The sequence below is a fragment of the Xiphophorus couchianus genome, chromosome 14 (genome assembly GCF_001444195.1).
Source record: "Xiphophorus couchianus chromosome 14, X_couchianus-1.0, whole genome shotgun sequence".
Taxonomy (NCBI): domain Eukaryota; kingdom Metazoa; phylum Chordata; class Actinopteri; order Cyprinodontiformes; family Poeciliidae; genus Xiphophorus; species Xiphophorus couchianus.
The window spans coordinates 22,659,463-22,678,399 of NC_040241.1; the positions used below are offsets into that span (position 1 = coordinate 22,659,463).

An 18,937-nucleotide genomic window follows, 5' to 3' on the forward strand; every position below is an offset into this window, starting at 1 on the left:
GTGTGTTTGTGTGTGTGTGTGTGTGATGCGGTGTGATTATTGTGCGGTGATCAATAAATCATAAAAAACGGACGTTTATATTTTGATTACGTCACGTTTCCGTCACAACGTTTGATTTATTCTCATAGAATGTTTTAATTTTAGGTGATTTTATAAACTTAATACAAAAACGCCTTAAAGGAGTTGCTAAAAAAAAAAAATCTGCCACAAAATCTCAGAAATGTTTTGGAAAATAAATTTTAAGTTTCTAAGTTCCAACAGTCAAAAACCTGCACAAAAAATAACATAATTATGGGATTAACCTCAAAATGTGAAACTCAAGAAAATTTATGAGTTTGAAAAGTTTAACAAATTTTGAAATAAATTTCAGATATTTCTGAATTTGAAAAGTTTAAACTTCGTGAGAAAATCAGAAAGGAGGAGAATTGCTGCAGTTTGGTTCCCTAATCCAACTTTTACAGAGAATCAGAGCATTTTTTATTTCTGTTTGGTTGCTGCAACTTTTTTTATTTCTGTTTGGTTGCTGCAACTTTTTTTATTTCTGTTTGGTTGCTGCAACTTTTTTTATTTCTGTTTGGTTGCTGCAACTTTTTTTATTTCTGTTTGGTTGCTGCAACTTTTTTTTATTTCTGTTTGGTTGCTGCAACTTTTTTTTATTTCTGTTTGGTTGCTGCAACTTTTTTTTTTTAATAAAGAAATATTTCAGCTCCTTTCGGTTGATAAAATAGGTCACAAGTTTGACCATTTATTCAATTTAGTTATTAATTCTTTAAAGCATTAAGTGAAACTCAGGAATCTTGCACTGCAAAAAACACAAAGTCTTACCAAGTATCTGATCTAGTTTTGTAGTTCTTGAAATAAGACAAAACTAACTTACAAGTAGCTTTTCCAGTAAAATGTAGGAGCTTGTTTTCAGTCAATAATTCCTTAAAATTAATTAAAAAGTGCTGGATCCACTGGAAGTTATGGGACAAATGTTGTTACAAGTGGAGTTAATACTTTTTCTTTTTTTACGAGCTCTTAACTGTGGATGAAAAGTAGTTTAGTCTTATTTCCAGTGAGATATTTGCAGTAAATTGGACCAAAGAGCCTCCAGCCTCCTCCACTAGCAGCAGAAAGGTTGAACCAACAGGTTTAACTGCAGATCCATAAATCAACCAAACAGTCTGAGTGACACCCAGCAGGGGGGCCGGGGGGGGGGGCATGGGGGCGGTGTGGGGGTCAAACCTGCAGGTCGGCCTGCAGAGACTAAACATCAGCCTCACCTGTTCGGCCCGTCGTCTCTCTGTGTTTGGACCCGCAGAGCAAAACACGGCGCCGGTTCAGACTGAGGCCTCATCATCCCACCTGCACTGCAGCACAAAATGGAGGCAGCAAACCAAAACACGCCACAAACACAAAACATTACCAAGTATCTCTGGTCCAGACATCCGACTACAGCTTAAATCAGACAAAACTAATTTACATGTAACATTCTAGCAAGATAAAGGAGCTCGTTTTAAGTCAATAAATCAATAATATTGATTAAATAAAAGTACTAACAGCTTTTGGGAGACAATGAAAAAGTTTGGAAACCTCTGAGCAAAAAAGACAAGATGCCAATGTTATTATATTATATAATTCACATGTTATTATATTATATAATTCACATGTTATTATATTGTTATTATTATTTATAAATGCCAATAAGACCAGAAATACTTTACTTACATAAACTATTCTAGATTTTGATCAAACAACCAAATCAATGAAACCTTCATGTCTTCCTCAGTAATTTGACTTTCAAAGATTCAACATTATGATTTAAGCTGTAAAGACATAATTAAAGTGATAAAGTAAATTTTTATACCAATAAAAACTAATTTCTGCCTGACTAAAGGTCACGTTGCTTTCTTACAGCTTCACAACAAACTGAAGCATAAATTTGCGTTTTAAATGTTTTTGTAATTACAGTTAAAAACGACAATCAATCATAAAATGGATGAAATTATTCCACAGATTTGACCTAATCAGGTCATAATCATCAATAATCTTGTGATCAGAAGCTGTGATGATGATTGATCTCTGATTGAGATACTTCATAATAAAATTACTCAAGTAAAAGTAAAAGTACAGCGTAGTAAAAACTCCTAAAAGTAACTTTTTCAACTCCGTTACTGAGATAAAAGTAACTGAGTAAATGTAACTAGTTACTCTCCAGCTCTGACAGTGTGGATGTTTAAATAAGAAGCAAGATTTCCAGAGTCTTTGTGTTTTTAGCGTCTGCCGACCGAATCCAAACAGGAAAACGAAACAAAAGACGCTGAATCCTCCTGGCTGCGACGCCGGTCATCTCCAGAGCAGATCAACAGCTTTGAGTTTTCCTCATCAGACTCAACAAGTTTCTGCGTGTAGTTTTACGGCGGATGCTCCCAAACAGGAGGAAACTACCGGCTGGTTTATGATCCTCCAAGAGAAAAGGATTACAGTCACAATGGGCCAAATTTTCACTTCTGCTTGGACGTCTCACGCTCTGCACCGCTCACTGTCTGAACTTTTTAACAGTTATATAAATGTATTCATGGTTTCTCTGTCAAAAAGATTCAAAATGAAGTGAAAAGATAAAACCATCGCACTGCTATTCCACCTCATTTGCTTTTGCCGGTCCTCTTTAAGTCTCTGAAAAGTTTAGGAAGTCGAGCAGAGAGACGTTGGAGTAGGGGATAAGATCCTTGTCCGTTCTGATCAAAGCTCAGGTATAATGTCAGTTTTTTAGATCATGATTATTTGCTCACAGTTGTAAAAACGACAACATCTGGCTAACTGAACAGCAAGACAGACAGACAGACAGACTGTAGAGAATACAGTTTAACATCTTTAAAGTTTACTTCTAAACCTGCAGAAATAGAGAAATGAAACATAGAAACCATAGAAAAAAGCAACATATTAAATAACATCCCTGAAAACTATGTGAAGTTTTCAGCCTCGTTGGCGTAAATAAGATTTCTTATAAAGAATGCCAGTTAGCATGCTAAATACCTAAACATGCAAAACTCTGCTATATTTAAGAGAACTATTTTTAATTATTGTAGAGAATGGTAGCAAAATCAAAACCAAAACATTTTACAACATCCAGTATAACTGCAAAGAAATTTAGGATAAAAGTGGCTAAAAGAATTAATTAAACCATTTTAATCTTTTTCTTCCCACTTCATGAATGAAGGGAAACTAAAGAATAAATTTCTCTACAACCTTCAGTGTGAGTTAATGTTATTGTAGTAAAAAACTAAGTTGCTTTTATTTATTTATAACACATTTATAACCTGTTAGGCTAAAAACTGTCTGACGGTGTTTCCTTTAACTTCAGAGGACACATCAGCTGCAGACAGGCGGTCGGAGCGGAGCGGCTGTTTCCTGAAGCTAAAGTCCTGCAGCCGATCAGATCTTTATCATGGAGTCCGTCTGAAAAAACGCTGAGCTGAATTAAAACACAAAGCAGCCACAGATGACAATAAGTCTGCAGCTCCTCTTCATCTGTTTCCCTGCAGCTCGTTCAAAGCTTTGAAGGTTCCCACCCAGCCCCCGCTCTGGTATTCGTCCCTCCAGCGACTTTTCCCCCTGATGGCCTTGTAAAACCTGAAGCTCTGCGTTAACCAGGCCCGTTCCCACAGTGAAGGACCGGCGGTGGAGTGTTGACGTTACGGAGGAATATTCCACTACTGTGTTGTTGTTGTTAGATGTGGGGACTTCAGTTAAAATGGTGGTGAAGGATAACGAGCAGTAAAGGCTGTAAAGGCTCGTTGAATCCATGCTAACCGCATGTAAAATGTGTTTTATAACATCATTAAAACATATCAAGTCATTTCAAATACCCAAATCATTCTGTGCTTAAACTTTTCAGCAAATGTACAAAATAACATATTTTAAAAAATTCAGTTTGGTTTTATTTAAGTTAAACCAATTTACAACAAAAGTCGTCTTCAGGAACTTTGGGAAAAAAATAACTTCAGTTCAATCTAAAGTTCATTCCAGTTGATCCCATTTGTCTGCATCACATGCTGCACGTTTTCCAATGTGTATTTATACCGTTAATGCCTGTTGATGCATATTTAGCGCAAACCTGGGATCTTATTGTTAGCATTTTGCTGATGTATATTTATTGTGTTCACTGCAAAAACAGAAAATCTTACCAAGTATTTTTGTGCTAAATATCTTAGTACACTGGAAATAAGACAAAACTTTCACCAAAAGTTGAAAGTTTTGCTCCTTTATTCCAGATTAGTGAATTTCTCTCACACAGACTCATTTCCACCCTCATCACTGCAGGAACTGCAAATTACATCCAAACCTGCTCCAGTCCTGCCATGCATGAGTGTAAATATGAGATTAACCTCATCATTCCCAACTCTGAAGGTGAACTTTCCTACCTCACTTTCCAATTTGCATGTAAAGTTGCTTTGATTTGCGAACTGAAGCCCTGAAATTTCCAAACATCATCCAGGTGGGAATGTCAGTAAAACCAACACAAAGTGTGAAACCAGCAGCCGATCCTTCATGCTTCATCTTTTCCTCGTTCTTTGATGCTGCGAATCCATTCATAAACAGAAAAAAAGCATCCATCATCCCCCCCACTGCCGTGTTTTCTGCAGCTTGGACCCACTCAGGGACGTTACGTCTTGAGTAAAGAATCTCCAGCTGTGAATGGACATGTGTGAGAAAAACTGCACAGAAGGTCTGAATCAAATTCCTTTGCAGCTCATGTGTGAAAACGGGACCAAAAAAAGTCATTAGAGAGGAAAATAAAGAAAACTACAAAAACAGGACGTGTGTCAGTAGATTTATTTTATTCAGGACGAGTGTTGGAAACTGGGAAAGGGAAGGGAAAACACTTCAAAGTCAGAAACTCTCACATTTACACTTCAAAGACGTGTAGATATATATATATATATATATATATATATATATATATAAATGAGTGTGTGTCGGCTGGATTATCCTGCGAGTGTGAGAAGAATCAATAAAGAGCGGCCGAGGCTGACAGGATCAGAGGAATGTGTGAAGGATTGATTTTCAGGAGATGATGTTTCATTTCACTCTGGAGATGTTCTGTGTGGCCTACAGTAGGAGCAGAGGAGAGACTCTCAGTCCGTCATCCGAGCGTCTTTAATGAAGTCGACAGGCGGACCATCAGGGGTCGCCGGCCCCAGACAGGTTCTCACTGTTTGTGGTGGGATTCAGCAGCAGATTACTGGAGAAACTGGCTTTAAATGTGACCTGTGTGCTTCCCTGAACAGGTTAGGACAGGTTTAATAGTACATAAGAAACATTGTCATTACATTTTTTGCACCAAATCATTCTTAGATAATGAGACTTTGTTTCAGAACTGGATGTTTGGGGCCTCCTGTTAATTTAAATCCAAATAAACAGCTGCTGGCCACTTCCCCAAACTCAACATTTACACTCACACATGAAACTGGCGGCAAAAAGATGGGTAATTATACAACTGCACGTCTGTGAAAAGCAAAAGTGGAGCCTCCTGCACAACCAACAAGTTAACAAAACACTCGCAAAAACACAAAATATTATCAAGTATTTTTTGTGTGTAGTTTCTAGTGCAAATATCTTAGATTAGTTGAAATAAGAAAACTAACAAGTAAATTTTACAGAAGAACTTGTTTTAAGTCAATAATGAATTCATATTGATGAAAAAGTTCTAGTTCCACTGGCAGATCATTTTATTTTTAACAAGAAGGTTTCTCATGTAATAAGTGACCATGTTTGCCAGAATAAGCAGCACAAACCCAAATGAACGGATGAAAACGTTAAAAAGGTGAACTCTGCTTCACTCTCTGGGGTGAATGGTTGAATCCCTACATTTGGCCACGCCCCTCAGTCTGTGCTGGCTCCGCCCACTTTAGTGGAAATTGTAAAAAATTGTCAGGGGCAGAGCTATGTTTCCACACTTTAATGTTTTTAACAGATTTTCTGCTCTGGAGCAGCTGCGTCTTAATGATCTTAGAAGCAACCTGTCAGTTTGGGGAGAATCAAAGGCTTTTAACAGAACAGTAATCAGAATTTTATTTACAGTAATCAGACAAGAAACGGGCAGAAACAGAGGCAGGGTGTGCAGTAAAGGTCCGGAGGTCTGGAAGTGAACCCTGCAGAGTTCAGGGAAATGTTGAAGCACCAAAAGCTTCATGTCGGCTTCGTGGTAACCAGCTGAGTCCTTGACAGGGCAATTATGGTCTGTTTGTGTTGCATGTCGGGTCCTGGGAGTGATGTCACCTCAGAGCTGAGCCCGTTCTGGCTGCAGTTGGAAAAACAGCGGGATGTTCTGATCTGTGTTCACCGTTACTAAAACATGAGCACAAACATAACAAATCCAAAAGGAAAACGTGGTTTTCCATCAACTGCTCAGCAAACTGTTCTAGAGTCAAACATGGCGGCGAAACTACAACAGAGCGGGTAAGAAAAGCAAAGAATCAAGTTTATAGTCAAAGTTCAGATCTCAAAATGTTTGAAATGTTGTTGCTAAGCTTCAGTCATGGAGTTACTTTGTTTTCTTACATTTTGGACTCATTTTTAATTAGGAAATAGAAAAAAATATGCAACCCTTTATTCTGCCACAGTGAGAAAATTAAGGTGTAACAGGATCAAAGTGAACCTGAAGCATTCATGGAAAACGAGTCGTTTCAAAAACCTCCTAATTGTTGAGCCGTTACCTAGCAACCAAAGCTGAGCTCCAGCAGGTTTGCTCAGCTGGTTTCACTGCTGTACAATGGCTGCTGGAAAAGACAAATGTTTTGATATTGATTTTCCATCCAGAAACCACTTGCTGAATTCTTGTTGGTTGTGCAGGAGGCTCCTCTTTTGCTTGTCAAAGATTTAAGATTGTATAATTGCGCCTCCATGTTTACGTGTTTAAAGAGTAAACGTTGAGTTGGCAACTTATTTGGATTTAAAGTGACAAAGGCCCTAAAACAGCTCAATCTGAAAGGCAGAACTCACCAGACTAAAATCTGATCATCTAAGACCAACTGTGTAGATATAATGTACATAGATCTGTTTTAACCTGTTCAATGATGGGTTACCTTTAAACTGCGATGATATTTTTACAACAATCTCTTGCAAAGGAACTGTTCCTCTTGTGACTCTTTGTTTTGAAACCGAACGTCATTTTCATAATAATGTAGGTAAAGTTCAGACTAAACAGCAATTTTCTTCTCAGAAAGCTGAAATTTTCTGAAAACATGTTGGTTAACATGAGAGCAGAGATGGGGGTAAAGTCATAACACCACCGAGAAAAAACAAACCGCTCTGCCTTTCAGCAAATGAAAGCCAAGACATTCACAGAAATAGAGGTAATTAATGCTTGTTTTACATCATATTCATGAGTTAAAGAAGCCTGGAGGCTTCAGTGAGGACCTCAGATCTAATCCGTTAGCGTGAAACAACTGTTTGCCACCATTTCCAGGTGCGATGGCAGCGCCTGGAGCAGCCACAGCCGAGAGCGTCTTCATTAAAATCCAGCAGGAAAGCAGCACTGCGACGGTCAGCACACAGAAACTGTTGTTGGTGGGCTAACAAGCTGCCTCTCGTGTTTCCAGTGGGACAGATTGCAAAGGTGCAATGCAGCAAACATGTGCTTAACAAAGACAATAAACAATACTGCTGCAAACCGCGCCGTGTGTGTGTGTGTGAGAGTGTGTTCATCAATAATGAATGCTGGTGGTGTTGCAGGGATGTAGGAGACTTAGTGCTCATGTATATTTTAACAAGCAGTCATGTGTGGGTCTCTAAGCGCTCTCAGAGGAGACGCTGAGATTTAACAGACTCACCGATCAAAGCTGAAAGACGGAGCGAGTTAAGGAGAAAGAGAGGAGAAACTGATATTTCAGGATGTTAAGACGCTTTCATACATGGTTTGGTTGAACTTGCGGAGATAATGAAGAACCTGCCATGAGTGCAGTACAAACAGTGGCCACTAGAGGCTGCATGAGGGATGTGGTTAAAATTATTTAAATTTGAGTTGAGCTGAAAGCGTGAGAAGCCATGAAGTCACTTTAAAATAAAACTCACTTTCTAAATACGTTCTACATAAAATGTTTCATTATGAAAGATAGAAAAAATCATTAAAATTTACTCCTATTTTCAGATTTTCAGAGCAGAATCCAACATTATAATAAAACACAAAAACCTATTTCGCAAAATCGGGTGAGCCAAGCCATTTCTCACGCTAGCGCTAAACTAGCGAGTTTGTTTTGGTTGTATTTACCCAGAATCCCCTGCGCTGTCGTCCACTTTCTGCTTTGGGAGCTTTCACCGATGTGTTTGGCATTCACATATGCATTCAAACCGCATCAGAGTTCACTTCAACCGAAGTTTGTAGGTGGATCAGAGTTCACTTTTCTTCAAACCAAACTTTCTAGAGTTTGATTAAAGCGGATTAAACAGGGCTGGTGTGAACGCACCTGTAAGAGCAGATTTCACTCAAGGACTTCTGGGAAAACCCCTAAAATGACCATAATCAAATCAAACTTCCTGTTTGGTTTCGTACGAGCCACAGGTTGCAGACCCCGGGTCTCTGATGCTTTCTAAGCGCTTTAACTCTGATGATGCCCTTGGTTCCCTCCGCCTGCTGACTCTGGCCCCTCAGCAGCTCCATCCACATCAGGAGGCCGAACAGCAACTGGAAGGTTACAAAGTTTGAACCTTCGTCCTGCTGAAGACTTCAGGAATGCTGCTGCAGCTCAAAGAGCACGGCCGAGTTTGTGTCCGTGTGCTGACTCTGCTGGATAGGTTGCACTGAACCTGAATGGCTGGAAAGCTGCCCGGCGCTGGAATGTGACCTCACACACACACACACCCCCACACACACACAGAGAGAGAGAGAGCGGGCATGAGGGCGTGTTGAGGTGTGTATGAGCCAAAGAAAGAGACTTAATCACAAATAATGTGTGAGACAAAAGACAACAGGAAGAGGGTTTGTAGAGGAGAGCTGTCAGGTATTTTCACACACAAATCACAAGTGAAGGAGACAAAAAGAAGAAAGAAAGAGAAAGATCAGGAGATCAAGAAAAATTAGGCCAAATGGGTGCAGCTATTGTTGTTTCAGACGCAATGAGATCATTTTTAACAGTTTGCTGAACTCTAACCTGGCCAGTTAAAGACATTCACTGCAAAAACACAAAATCGTACCAAGGTCTAGTTTCTACTGCAAATATCTCACTGCACTTAAAATAAGACAAACCTAACTTAGAAGTAATTTTCAGCAAGATATAATAGATTTTTCTAATTAAATAATTCCTTAATATTGATGAAAACTACTAGTCCCCTGGCAGAATATTTCATTTCCCCCATGTTATAAGTGAGATAATCTGCCAGTGAAACTAGAGCTTTTATTAATTAATTATTGACCTAAAACAGCCTCTCATCTGACTGAAAAGTTACTGGTAAATTAGTTTGTCTTATTTAAAGTAAACTAAAATGTCTTCAGTAAAAACTAAACCCAAAATACTTGGAAAGATTTTGTGTTTTGGAGTGTGGAAAAGACCGGTGTTTTGTTGTTGACTCACCACCAAGAAACCACTTGCTGTATCCTTGTTGGTTGTGCAGGAGGCTCCACTTCTACTTTTCACAGGTGTACAGCTGTTAAATTGTGCATCTGTTTGCAGCCATTTTCACGTGCCAGCTTTTATGAACTTAAAAAACAAGATCCTATATCTTGCTGAAAAGTTGCTTGTAAGTTAGTTGTGTTTTATTTCAAGTGTAGTAAAATATTTGCAATATGGACCAATATTTAATATTTAATGAAGTTTGAATTGTATTGAATTTAATTGAATTTGAACAAGAAAATACGAGTTGTAAGATTTTGTGTTTTTGCAGTGGATGTGGTAAATCTGGAATAAACAATTGGTGAAAATTGTAATTATGACAAAAATCAGTACAGTTTTCAACAAACAGGAGAAATCAACCGCTAGGCACCGTTTGGCCAAAGGGGGCAGCAGTGAGGCAATTCAAAATGATGTGGAACTAAAGAAATTGACATACAAATGTCAAAATTCGCACAGAAACATAAAAATAGGACCCTATCTAACCTATTAACCAGTTTATCGGGGAAACAAAGTTGATTATCTCTTTAGTTTAAGTTTTGAAGACTCATTATTTTTGTCACCTGTTTCAGCCTCGTCATCCATCATAAATTAGTTTTGTCTAATTCATGTGTACTAAGATATTTGAACCAGAAACTACACCAAAATAACTGATAATATTTTATATTTTTGCTGTAATATTTCCACATTTCCCACAAGTCTGTGCAGCTGGACTTTAAAGTACAACAAACATTAATTCATTGGTGTGTAAATATCAAACAGGACAGATTTTCTGCACCTTTCTTGCTTCAAGCTCTCTGCTCTGTGTTTTTTTTGTTTTTATTTTCACAAAGAATCATAAATGAGGACAAGAATATCTGCAGCGCTCACATGGGCCTTCTGGGGTTTTTCCAGCCTGCTCAGCAGGGCTGCTGCAGGATTACAGAAACGAACCAAGAGTTAGTTTCATCTTATTTCACGTTCATTGAGAAACGAGACTAAAAGTTAAATGGGAAAAATACAAGATATTAAGTTTTTTGCAGCTTGAACGGTAATAAAATCTCACACAAACAGAAACAGGACAAGAGGTGAGCAGATTGAATTAAATTGACTTTATTTCGATAACTTGTGTTGAATAAATTGAACAAAATTTAACTCAAACTAAATGTGAAGTTCTGAGTCTCAATCTTTCTAGTTTCAGGTAGAAAAACAAGCGAAACTACGGCTTATAAATTTCTCCAGTATCAAAAAAACCCCATTCTATCTGTAAAGTGAGTAGAAATGTAAATATTTCTCCCAGCGGCTGAAACTTGAACGCCTCGCCTGATCATCAGGTTCATCCTTCAGACTCAAACTGTAAGAGGGGATGTGTTCGCATACCAGACATGCCACTGAGGCTCTAACGCGCTTTTTATTCACGCCGGTCATCTGACCGTAGCATGATCGCCACGTTTAACAACCAGAGGCTGAGGTCGCACACATTAAAACCGATTCGACACAAAGATAAACTCTGGAGTATTAGACAGCATTAATGTAATTCGTCTGGAGGAATGTATGTGTGGCGCTGCGTATGGGGGAGTTTAATCTCTTATATGTGTAGTAATCCAGGAAAAAAGCTCTTAGATTGCCAACCTTTCTCACCAGATTAGTGCCCCACTTTTTCCTTTCTGTCTCGCGCATAAGAAGCACATTCGGATGAGCAAAGATCCTTTTTAACATTCATCCGTAGTTACACCTGATTAAGTCAGAAAGTAAAAAAAACTGACATCATTATATCCTGAGAAATACGGATTCGTTTTCTTTAGATTTCTGTAGACTGACACAAATACAAGATATCAGTACAGTTCCCATGGGAGCAGACTTCATTTCCCATGATGCAACAGTTGAGACTTGAGTCTGGGGAATGTCGACTGCTGCACATTCCTGCACACACACCTACTGTCTGCTCTATAACTGTTACAATCTGAGGATTTCACCATAATCCCATTCAAAATCAAAATCAGAATCAGATTATTGGCAGGATTTCAGCTTCATAGCGTACAGACACAATATATAAATTACAATTAAGAACATAAAAGATAAAATGAACAATAATTGTATAAACAAAATCTCACCAAGTATTTTTGAGTAGTTTCCAGTTCAAATATCTTAGTACAATTGAAATAAGACAAAACTAACATTTTCAGCAAAATATAGGCGTTTCCTTCAGGTCAAAAAGTCTTGGAATATTTATTTAAAAATACTAGATCCACTGGCAGATTATTTCATTTATAACAAGTTAAAAAATCTCTATATCTTCGCCCACATCACCAGGATTATTATTTAATTTAACCCATTTAACAAACATTCATGGGCCACCTAAACTGAAAATGCCCCACAGTAACATAACATGTTAGTATATACAACCTAAAGTGGAAATATTAGTGTCTTAACTAATGAGAAGTGGAGCTGTTTTATAAATATGACAACAAAACCATGAACAAGTCAATTTGGTGCATTTTGAGTTATTTACAGATTCATAAAGTGTGGATTTTAAGTTTTCCAATTATGTCAAACACATGGAAATAACAAAAATAAGCAGCGAATTCATAACATTTTAGGGCTATTTGTAATTTAGAAGCACAATAAAAGAAAAATAGACATGAGTTACTTTGGCAGAAACTAAAATCATTTTCTGCACCATTAAATATAAAAATTATAAACCCAATTCTATCAATTGTATTTAAATAATTAAATTTAATAATTTTTAAATAAATAAAAATAACAATAGCTGTTGACATGTGATGTCAACAGAATTATAAGCAAGCGAACTCGTAAAAGACAAAGAACAGTTCTCACCAACTGGGACTCGTTCAAAAGAATCGAATCGACTCATCAATACTCTCCGATCATATTTATATTCCTGCAGTTGTTTCCTTCCCACCGGTATCTCCAGCTTTTCTTTTGAGTTTTCAAGCCACTTATTTATTATCATTTTTAATCACAATCCTTCGGTAAGCTAGCTGTAGCGTCGCGCTTTGAGATGACGTCACCGCAAATAAACGGCGGTTTACATGCAGTACCTCGCGGACCACTAGGGGCGCTCGCGGACCACCAGAAAAAAAGATTCTCCATTTCTTTGTTTTCACATAAACTAATAAAATAAAATTGTAAAACTAATAAAATAAACTCATTTAAATTCCAGATATGCATTTAAATTCAATCAAAATTCCTTAAAAACTGTGAAACATCCATTAAGTTTACCGGAGATTGATATAAACTTTAGCATTCCTAGCAGCCAACATTTAGCTGGTCTCTATTTTTACAGTACTTACCAGATATTATAACTTATTTTTCACTTTGTTGCCATTTCTTTTTTCTTCTGAATATATAAACACATCACATAAACATCTTAAAGTATTTAACCCTGCTGAAGCAACAGGACAACTCGAGAACAACTTCCTTTCTCACTTCAAAATAAGATAAATACAGGCTGCTGAGCTTAAAGCACTTATTATGCCTTCATAATGACAGCTTACATTCACTTCACCAGACAAAGTCAAGTCCTGACTGCAGCTGCAAGACATTTAAATGTCCACTTTCAACAGCTTTACATGCCAGACAGTATAAATACAATTTATTGAGTTTACAGTAACTTTACCACTGAAGCGTATTAACAGCTGTTAGGTCTGATCTAATGGTTAGCATAATTAAATGTTATATTACTTCTGGCTGTTGGTGTTTGCTGACTGTCTACCCTAACAGAGACATCTGAAGCATTAATATGTTGTGATATAAGGTTACACAAATCTCAAGTATGTCACTTTTTCCACTTAAATTATATATTTGGCTAGTTGTGGAAAGACTAGCACTAGCTCAACGTTTAGACATGTGCTTACTATAAATAAATGCATGGTTAAACTTTTGTCTTCCAAGTGTTTCTATAAATACTAAAGAAATGCAAAATAAAACTCAGATTCACCATAAGCTCCATGTTAATCATTACCAAGACTCCTGCTCTCTGTTGTCCCACAGGAACAAGCCGATGGGAGCAGTTGTGGCGTTCAGTTTGTTTATAAAGACAACAACACAGGAGACATTGTGGCACCTGGATGGGACCCCCCCCGTCCACCCCTCACACACACGCACACACACCCACACACACCCACGCACACACACAGTGGAGAGAGACTAAACGGCATCTGAGACGTGTTGAAACGTTTGTTTCTTTCTCAGCAAGGAAACAAAAACTATCCTCTCTAATGTCAGAGGTCAATAATACAACCCATAAATGTTATTAATGCAAACTGAAGACTGTGCATGTAATATTATTTACTAATTTATATTTACGTACTGGTTTGGAAAAACTAGAATTATGAAACTCCTTTGCAGAAGTTCATGCTTGCCAGTCTGGATCAGGTGTGGTACAGAGGCTCCATCTAGTGGTGAATAGAAGAAATGTAGACAGATACACACACACACACACACACACACACACACACACACACACACACACACGCACACACACACACACGCACACACGCACTAACTAGGGATCAAGTCAACATTATAAAATACACGTTACGTTGAGAAGAAGTTGCAGCTTATAGGATTAACACCCAATCAGGTTGAGTGTTGTAGACTTTCATCAGGACAGGAGGACGGGAGGACAGAGGGCCCGGGGACATCTGGAAGTCAACAACAATAATTTATTTTTTTTATTTTTTTTTGGTTGAGAACAATGCTGCAGTCCTTGATGACCAGATAAATGTCAAACTCAAAGGCGGCCAGTAGGATGCTGTCTAGAGGCTCCTGGACGCTCCTCGAGTCCAGGAACTTAAAGTACAGTTTACGTTGCCATAATCTGAAGTTGCTGCAACATTATGAACCCAAAGGAAGGTCAGCTGGCTACTAAATATAATGAATGAAAGGGTTTTTCCATCAGTGTCTTTTCTTCCCTCATAAAACAGGCATATTTAATATTTAACTTGTGATAGACTGGTTCAGGGAGTAGGAGGCGTAATTCTCCTTGGCACTAATTGTCTTTAGTGGAGATAATTAGCTTTTGTGGTAGTGCCAAAATGGTTTTCAATTTGCATTTTTATGTATATAAAAATATATTATAATTATATTTTATCTCTGGTTTTCAGTGCTTAGTTGAAATAAACTCAAAGATAGTTTTTAAAAGGTCAAACAGGATGCAGTTATGGGGCAGTACGTCTAATTCTTCACACTCAATAAATCAAAAGAAAGTCCAAAGTATGACCACAGGAGTGTGGATTCTTTGAGAAAAGCAAAATGAATCAAAGCTACCATTAAAAGGTTCATTTAAGGAATCAGTTTAGTGTCAACATGAATTTATTTAACAATAAATAAGATAAAAAGCTCAGATACAAAATAAAAACTGAGATGGATTATTTAAAAAACAACCAACAGAGGTTTCAGTGCTTTGTAATGTGGAAGAGGAAAACTAGCTTGTAGCCATTGTTGGGTTTGGGACTGAATGAGGAGCGGTTGCTGCTCCTCTTCCTCCTCAGTAATTCAAGGAATGTAAAAGCTAAGAACTAGAATTACAAGGAGTTGATTCATTTATATGAACATAATCTTCTTCCTGCAGCCAGTTTATCTGAGACAAAACAAATTACAAAACAAATTACATATCAAGCCATTAACTAAAAGTATTTGAACAGCGAGATCTGATGTTCAACAAACCACACTTCAATAAATAATAAAACAGTAAAAGAAGGAATTAAAAACACTGAAACTATTTATTCGTTCATAGTATTTGTGTGTTATATAAACCAGTAATTGATTTTTAACCTAACAAAGCAAACATAAATATTCTGTTTTCACAAAACCACTTATAAAAATAAATCACAGAAATTACATGTGATAGAACCTCATCTGCACACGGTTCTGAACAATATCTGGTCTGACAAAGTGATAAATGTAAATAAACATCAGATGAATAAAATCCTTCTGAGCAGTGATAGCATCTATAGTTGAACAGAAACAGGAAGGGGCAGCACCCAAACAAACTCTAACATCAACAAAACAACAAATAACAGAACAAAGTAGCAAAAATCACCATTAAACCATACAATGGACCAGGGATTATTAAATAAAGAACAATTTCCTTGTTCTAAAAATAGAGTAATGCAGCTGAAGGTGACTTTATATTAACTAAACAACACGGCAGTTTGCACCATCAAAAATAACTAACTAGTGGGCGTGCCGTGGTGGCGTAGCGGTTAGCGCGACCCGTATTTGGAGGCCTTGAATCCTTGACGCGGACATCGCGGGTTCGACTCCCGGACCCGACGACATTTGCCGCATGTCTTCCCCCCTCTCCTTCCCCGTTTCCTGTCAGCCTACTATCATATAAGGGGCACTAGAGCCCACAAAAGACCCCCTGGAAGGGTAAAAAAATAAATAAATAACTAGAGTCACTCAAACTCCAATATAAACATATAGGACGACCAAGCAGAGCCATAAAGATCTCTGTGCTACGAAGAAACGACAACAAAGATGGAGACTAAATAAGCTATTTCAAGTTAACAAACTCAGCAGTCGCTTCACCATAATATGAAAATAAGGAGAAAAGACCAAACCCAGCATGTAGAGGCTGAGTGAATCTGGTCTGGACTCTGTGGATCAGAGTCATTGTTTCAGAGACGCTGTAGAAAGACAGAATACCTGCTATATGATCCAGGTACACTCCTATTCTGGAGGAAACTGGACCTGGTACTGGAGTATTAACAAGGTTATGATAAAAAGTGTAGCTGTCTGTGGTACAATTTAATGACCAAGATTTGTCATTGAATCCAAACTCACATTCATTTGATCTCCTTGCTCTGCCAATGTTTTTATTTGAAACTACGACTTCAATTCCTCCTCCTCTCCACTCCACCTCCCAGTAACAACGTCCAGTCAGACTCTCTCTACTCAGGATTTGACAACAACCAGTGAATCTTTCTGGATGATCAGGATAAAACTGTTGTTCTTCTACCCTAGTTACTTTTCTGTTCCCCTCAGACAGTAACAGAAATCTGTTTGCTGTATTTGGATCCAAGGAGATTTCTTGTGAATATTTTAGGAATTCAGCTCTGGTCTTTGGTTCTGGTTCTGTCAGTGAACTCTCAGCCTCAGTGAGTCTTGGTGAGATGTTTGTCCATGTATCTCTCAGGGCGTCTTGTAGTTTGTCTCTGAGCTCTGACACAGCTGCTGTCACGTCCTCAAAGTGTCTCAGAGGACGGATGTTGATGCTGGATGAGTGTGTAGACTCACTGAGTGCTGGCAGTGAGGGGTAGTTGAGGAGAAACTGGTTGTGATCCTCTGTGTGTGAGAGCTGCTCCAGCTCAGCGTCTTTCCTCTTCAGCTCAGTGATCTCCTGCTCCAGCTTCTCCTGAACATCTTTGACTCGACTCACTTCAGTTTCCTGCTGGGATCTGATCTGCTGCTTCACATCAGAGCTTCTTTTCTGGAGGAGACGGATCAGCTCAGTGAAGATCTTCTCACTGTCCTCCACTGCTTTATCAGCAGAGACATTGATGGCCTCCACCTCCAGTTGAAGCAGCTTCACATCTTTCTCTTGGTCCTGGATTCTCTGATGGATTTGTTGTCGACTCTTAAAACCAGGATTCACCAGCTCGTGTTTCTTTAATGGTGGAGCATCGTAGTGAGGTTGAAGATGATTTTCACAGGAAGAGCAGGACTTGACAGCTTTCATCTTCCTCTCAGTGCAACCATCACAGGCCACATCTTCAGGTCCAGCATAGCAGTGATCAGCTGGAGCAGCTTGAAGTCCAGTCTTCTTCAGATCCTCCACTAGTCCTGCTAGCATGATGTTTTTCACAAGGATAGGCCTAAATCTGAACATTTTTCTGCATTGAGGGCAGCTGTGGATTCTCCTCTGATGTTCTTGAACCCAGTATGTTTTAATACAGTTCTTACAGTAGCTGTGTCCACAGGGAATAGTCACCGGATTCTTTAGTAGATCCAAGCAAATGGAGCAGGAGATTTCCTCCCGACAAACTCCTCTCTGAGCCATTTGACCTCTCAGCAGCAACGACGTTTAAATCAGACGACTGTTGACTCTCAGCAGGTCTTAATTACTCACAGGCTTTATAGATGAGTAAAGAAATGTTGAAAATCTGGAATATCTGTCTCAAAGCAGGAAGAAGACGTGTTTTAAGACTGACTCATTTCCAAAAGGTGTGTTTAACTCTTGAGTATATTTCCTGAAAGAGTTTAGCCTAAACATATTCATACCCCTAGGAAATTTAGAATAAAAATATTTTATTCAACAAAACAGTTTGTTTCTGATATGAAACAAAGAAACTTATCAAAGCTTTCTTTTGGAACAGGATAAACCATTTAATATTCACTGTGACGACTACACACAGTTTAACACAGATAGTTGAGATCATTTCTTTTCAACCTAAAGAATCTCACATTAAATGCTGTATTCATGTGTCTTTTAAAAGCATTTCTAATTTGCTATAATGGTGGCCAAAGATCTACATCCCCAAACCGCTGCTCACTCCGAGGGCCCGTTCAGCACCAAGCAACATGATCCAAATAAACATCCTGGGTTTCAGACGCCGCAACAGAAACATTAATAAAAAGCCCAGGAACATTACAGGTTCCTGAGAAAAAGAAACACTCAGGAAATACAATTAAAATCAACTTCTGAATAAAACGTGACCCCTGAACCTCCAACTGAACAACTCAAAGTAAAAGAAATCTTCTGAAGCAAGTAAACAAGGTAAGTCTCCACGTTTAATTTAAACAAACTTTAATAGATCGTCACATTTGTATAAGTTACATTACAACATTATGTTTCTTGTTTCTGGTGAAACAAGTCCAGCAGGACCGATCCAACAGAATCAACACTCAACACTCAGCGTTTGAACTTTGTGTCACTCATAGAGACTTTAAGTATGTCTGAAGTCTTTTCAGCAGGATGGTGCTGGAAACAGGTCAGTTTCTCCCACAGTTTGGTCATTTTCACAGCTTCTCCCAACCTCCATGTTTCACATGTGAAGCACATTTGTCCTAAGAATCACTTTGGGTGAGATCTAAACTTCCTGTCTGTGTTTGTGAGCGAATGTGTTCACCTTGTTAGTCTATGACAGCTTCAGTTTGGAGGAAGTCCAATGAAAGTCCGCTTTCTGTATCGATGGGAAGTCTCTTGTTTCATTGGGACTCCGATTCTTTTGTGAATATGTGAAGTGTGTGTGGTAAAGAATCCCAATGAAAAGTCTCTTTACTGTTAACCAGAGCAGTTTGCTTATGGTTTTTATGTAACACTTTGTTTGACAGGGTGTGGATACGCCTGACATGACCCTGGCATGAACATGAAGGAGTCTATGAATGTCTATGACTGA

At 38.3% G+C, this 18,937-nt stretch overlaps 2 protein-coding genes across 3 annotated transcripts in view; both read right to left on the bottom strand.

The window, feature by feature from the left end:
• LOC114156967 (myelin-oligodendrocyte glycoprotein-like) overlaps positions 1–18,937 on the bottom strand; it is a 1,059,483-nt gene that overhangs the window by 700,283 nt on the left and 340,263 nt on the right. The gene's annotated exons all lie outside the window — the stretch shown is intronic.
• LOC114156981 (E3 ubiquitin/ISG15 ligase TRIM25-like) lies at positions 16,882–17,640 on the bottom strand (the record flags this gene model as incomplete). Its single annotated transcript, XM_028037658.1, has 1 exon — positions 16,882–17,640. A coding segment is annotated over exon 1 (717 nt), but the record flags the coding sequence as incomplete, so codon positions are not given.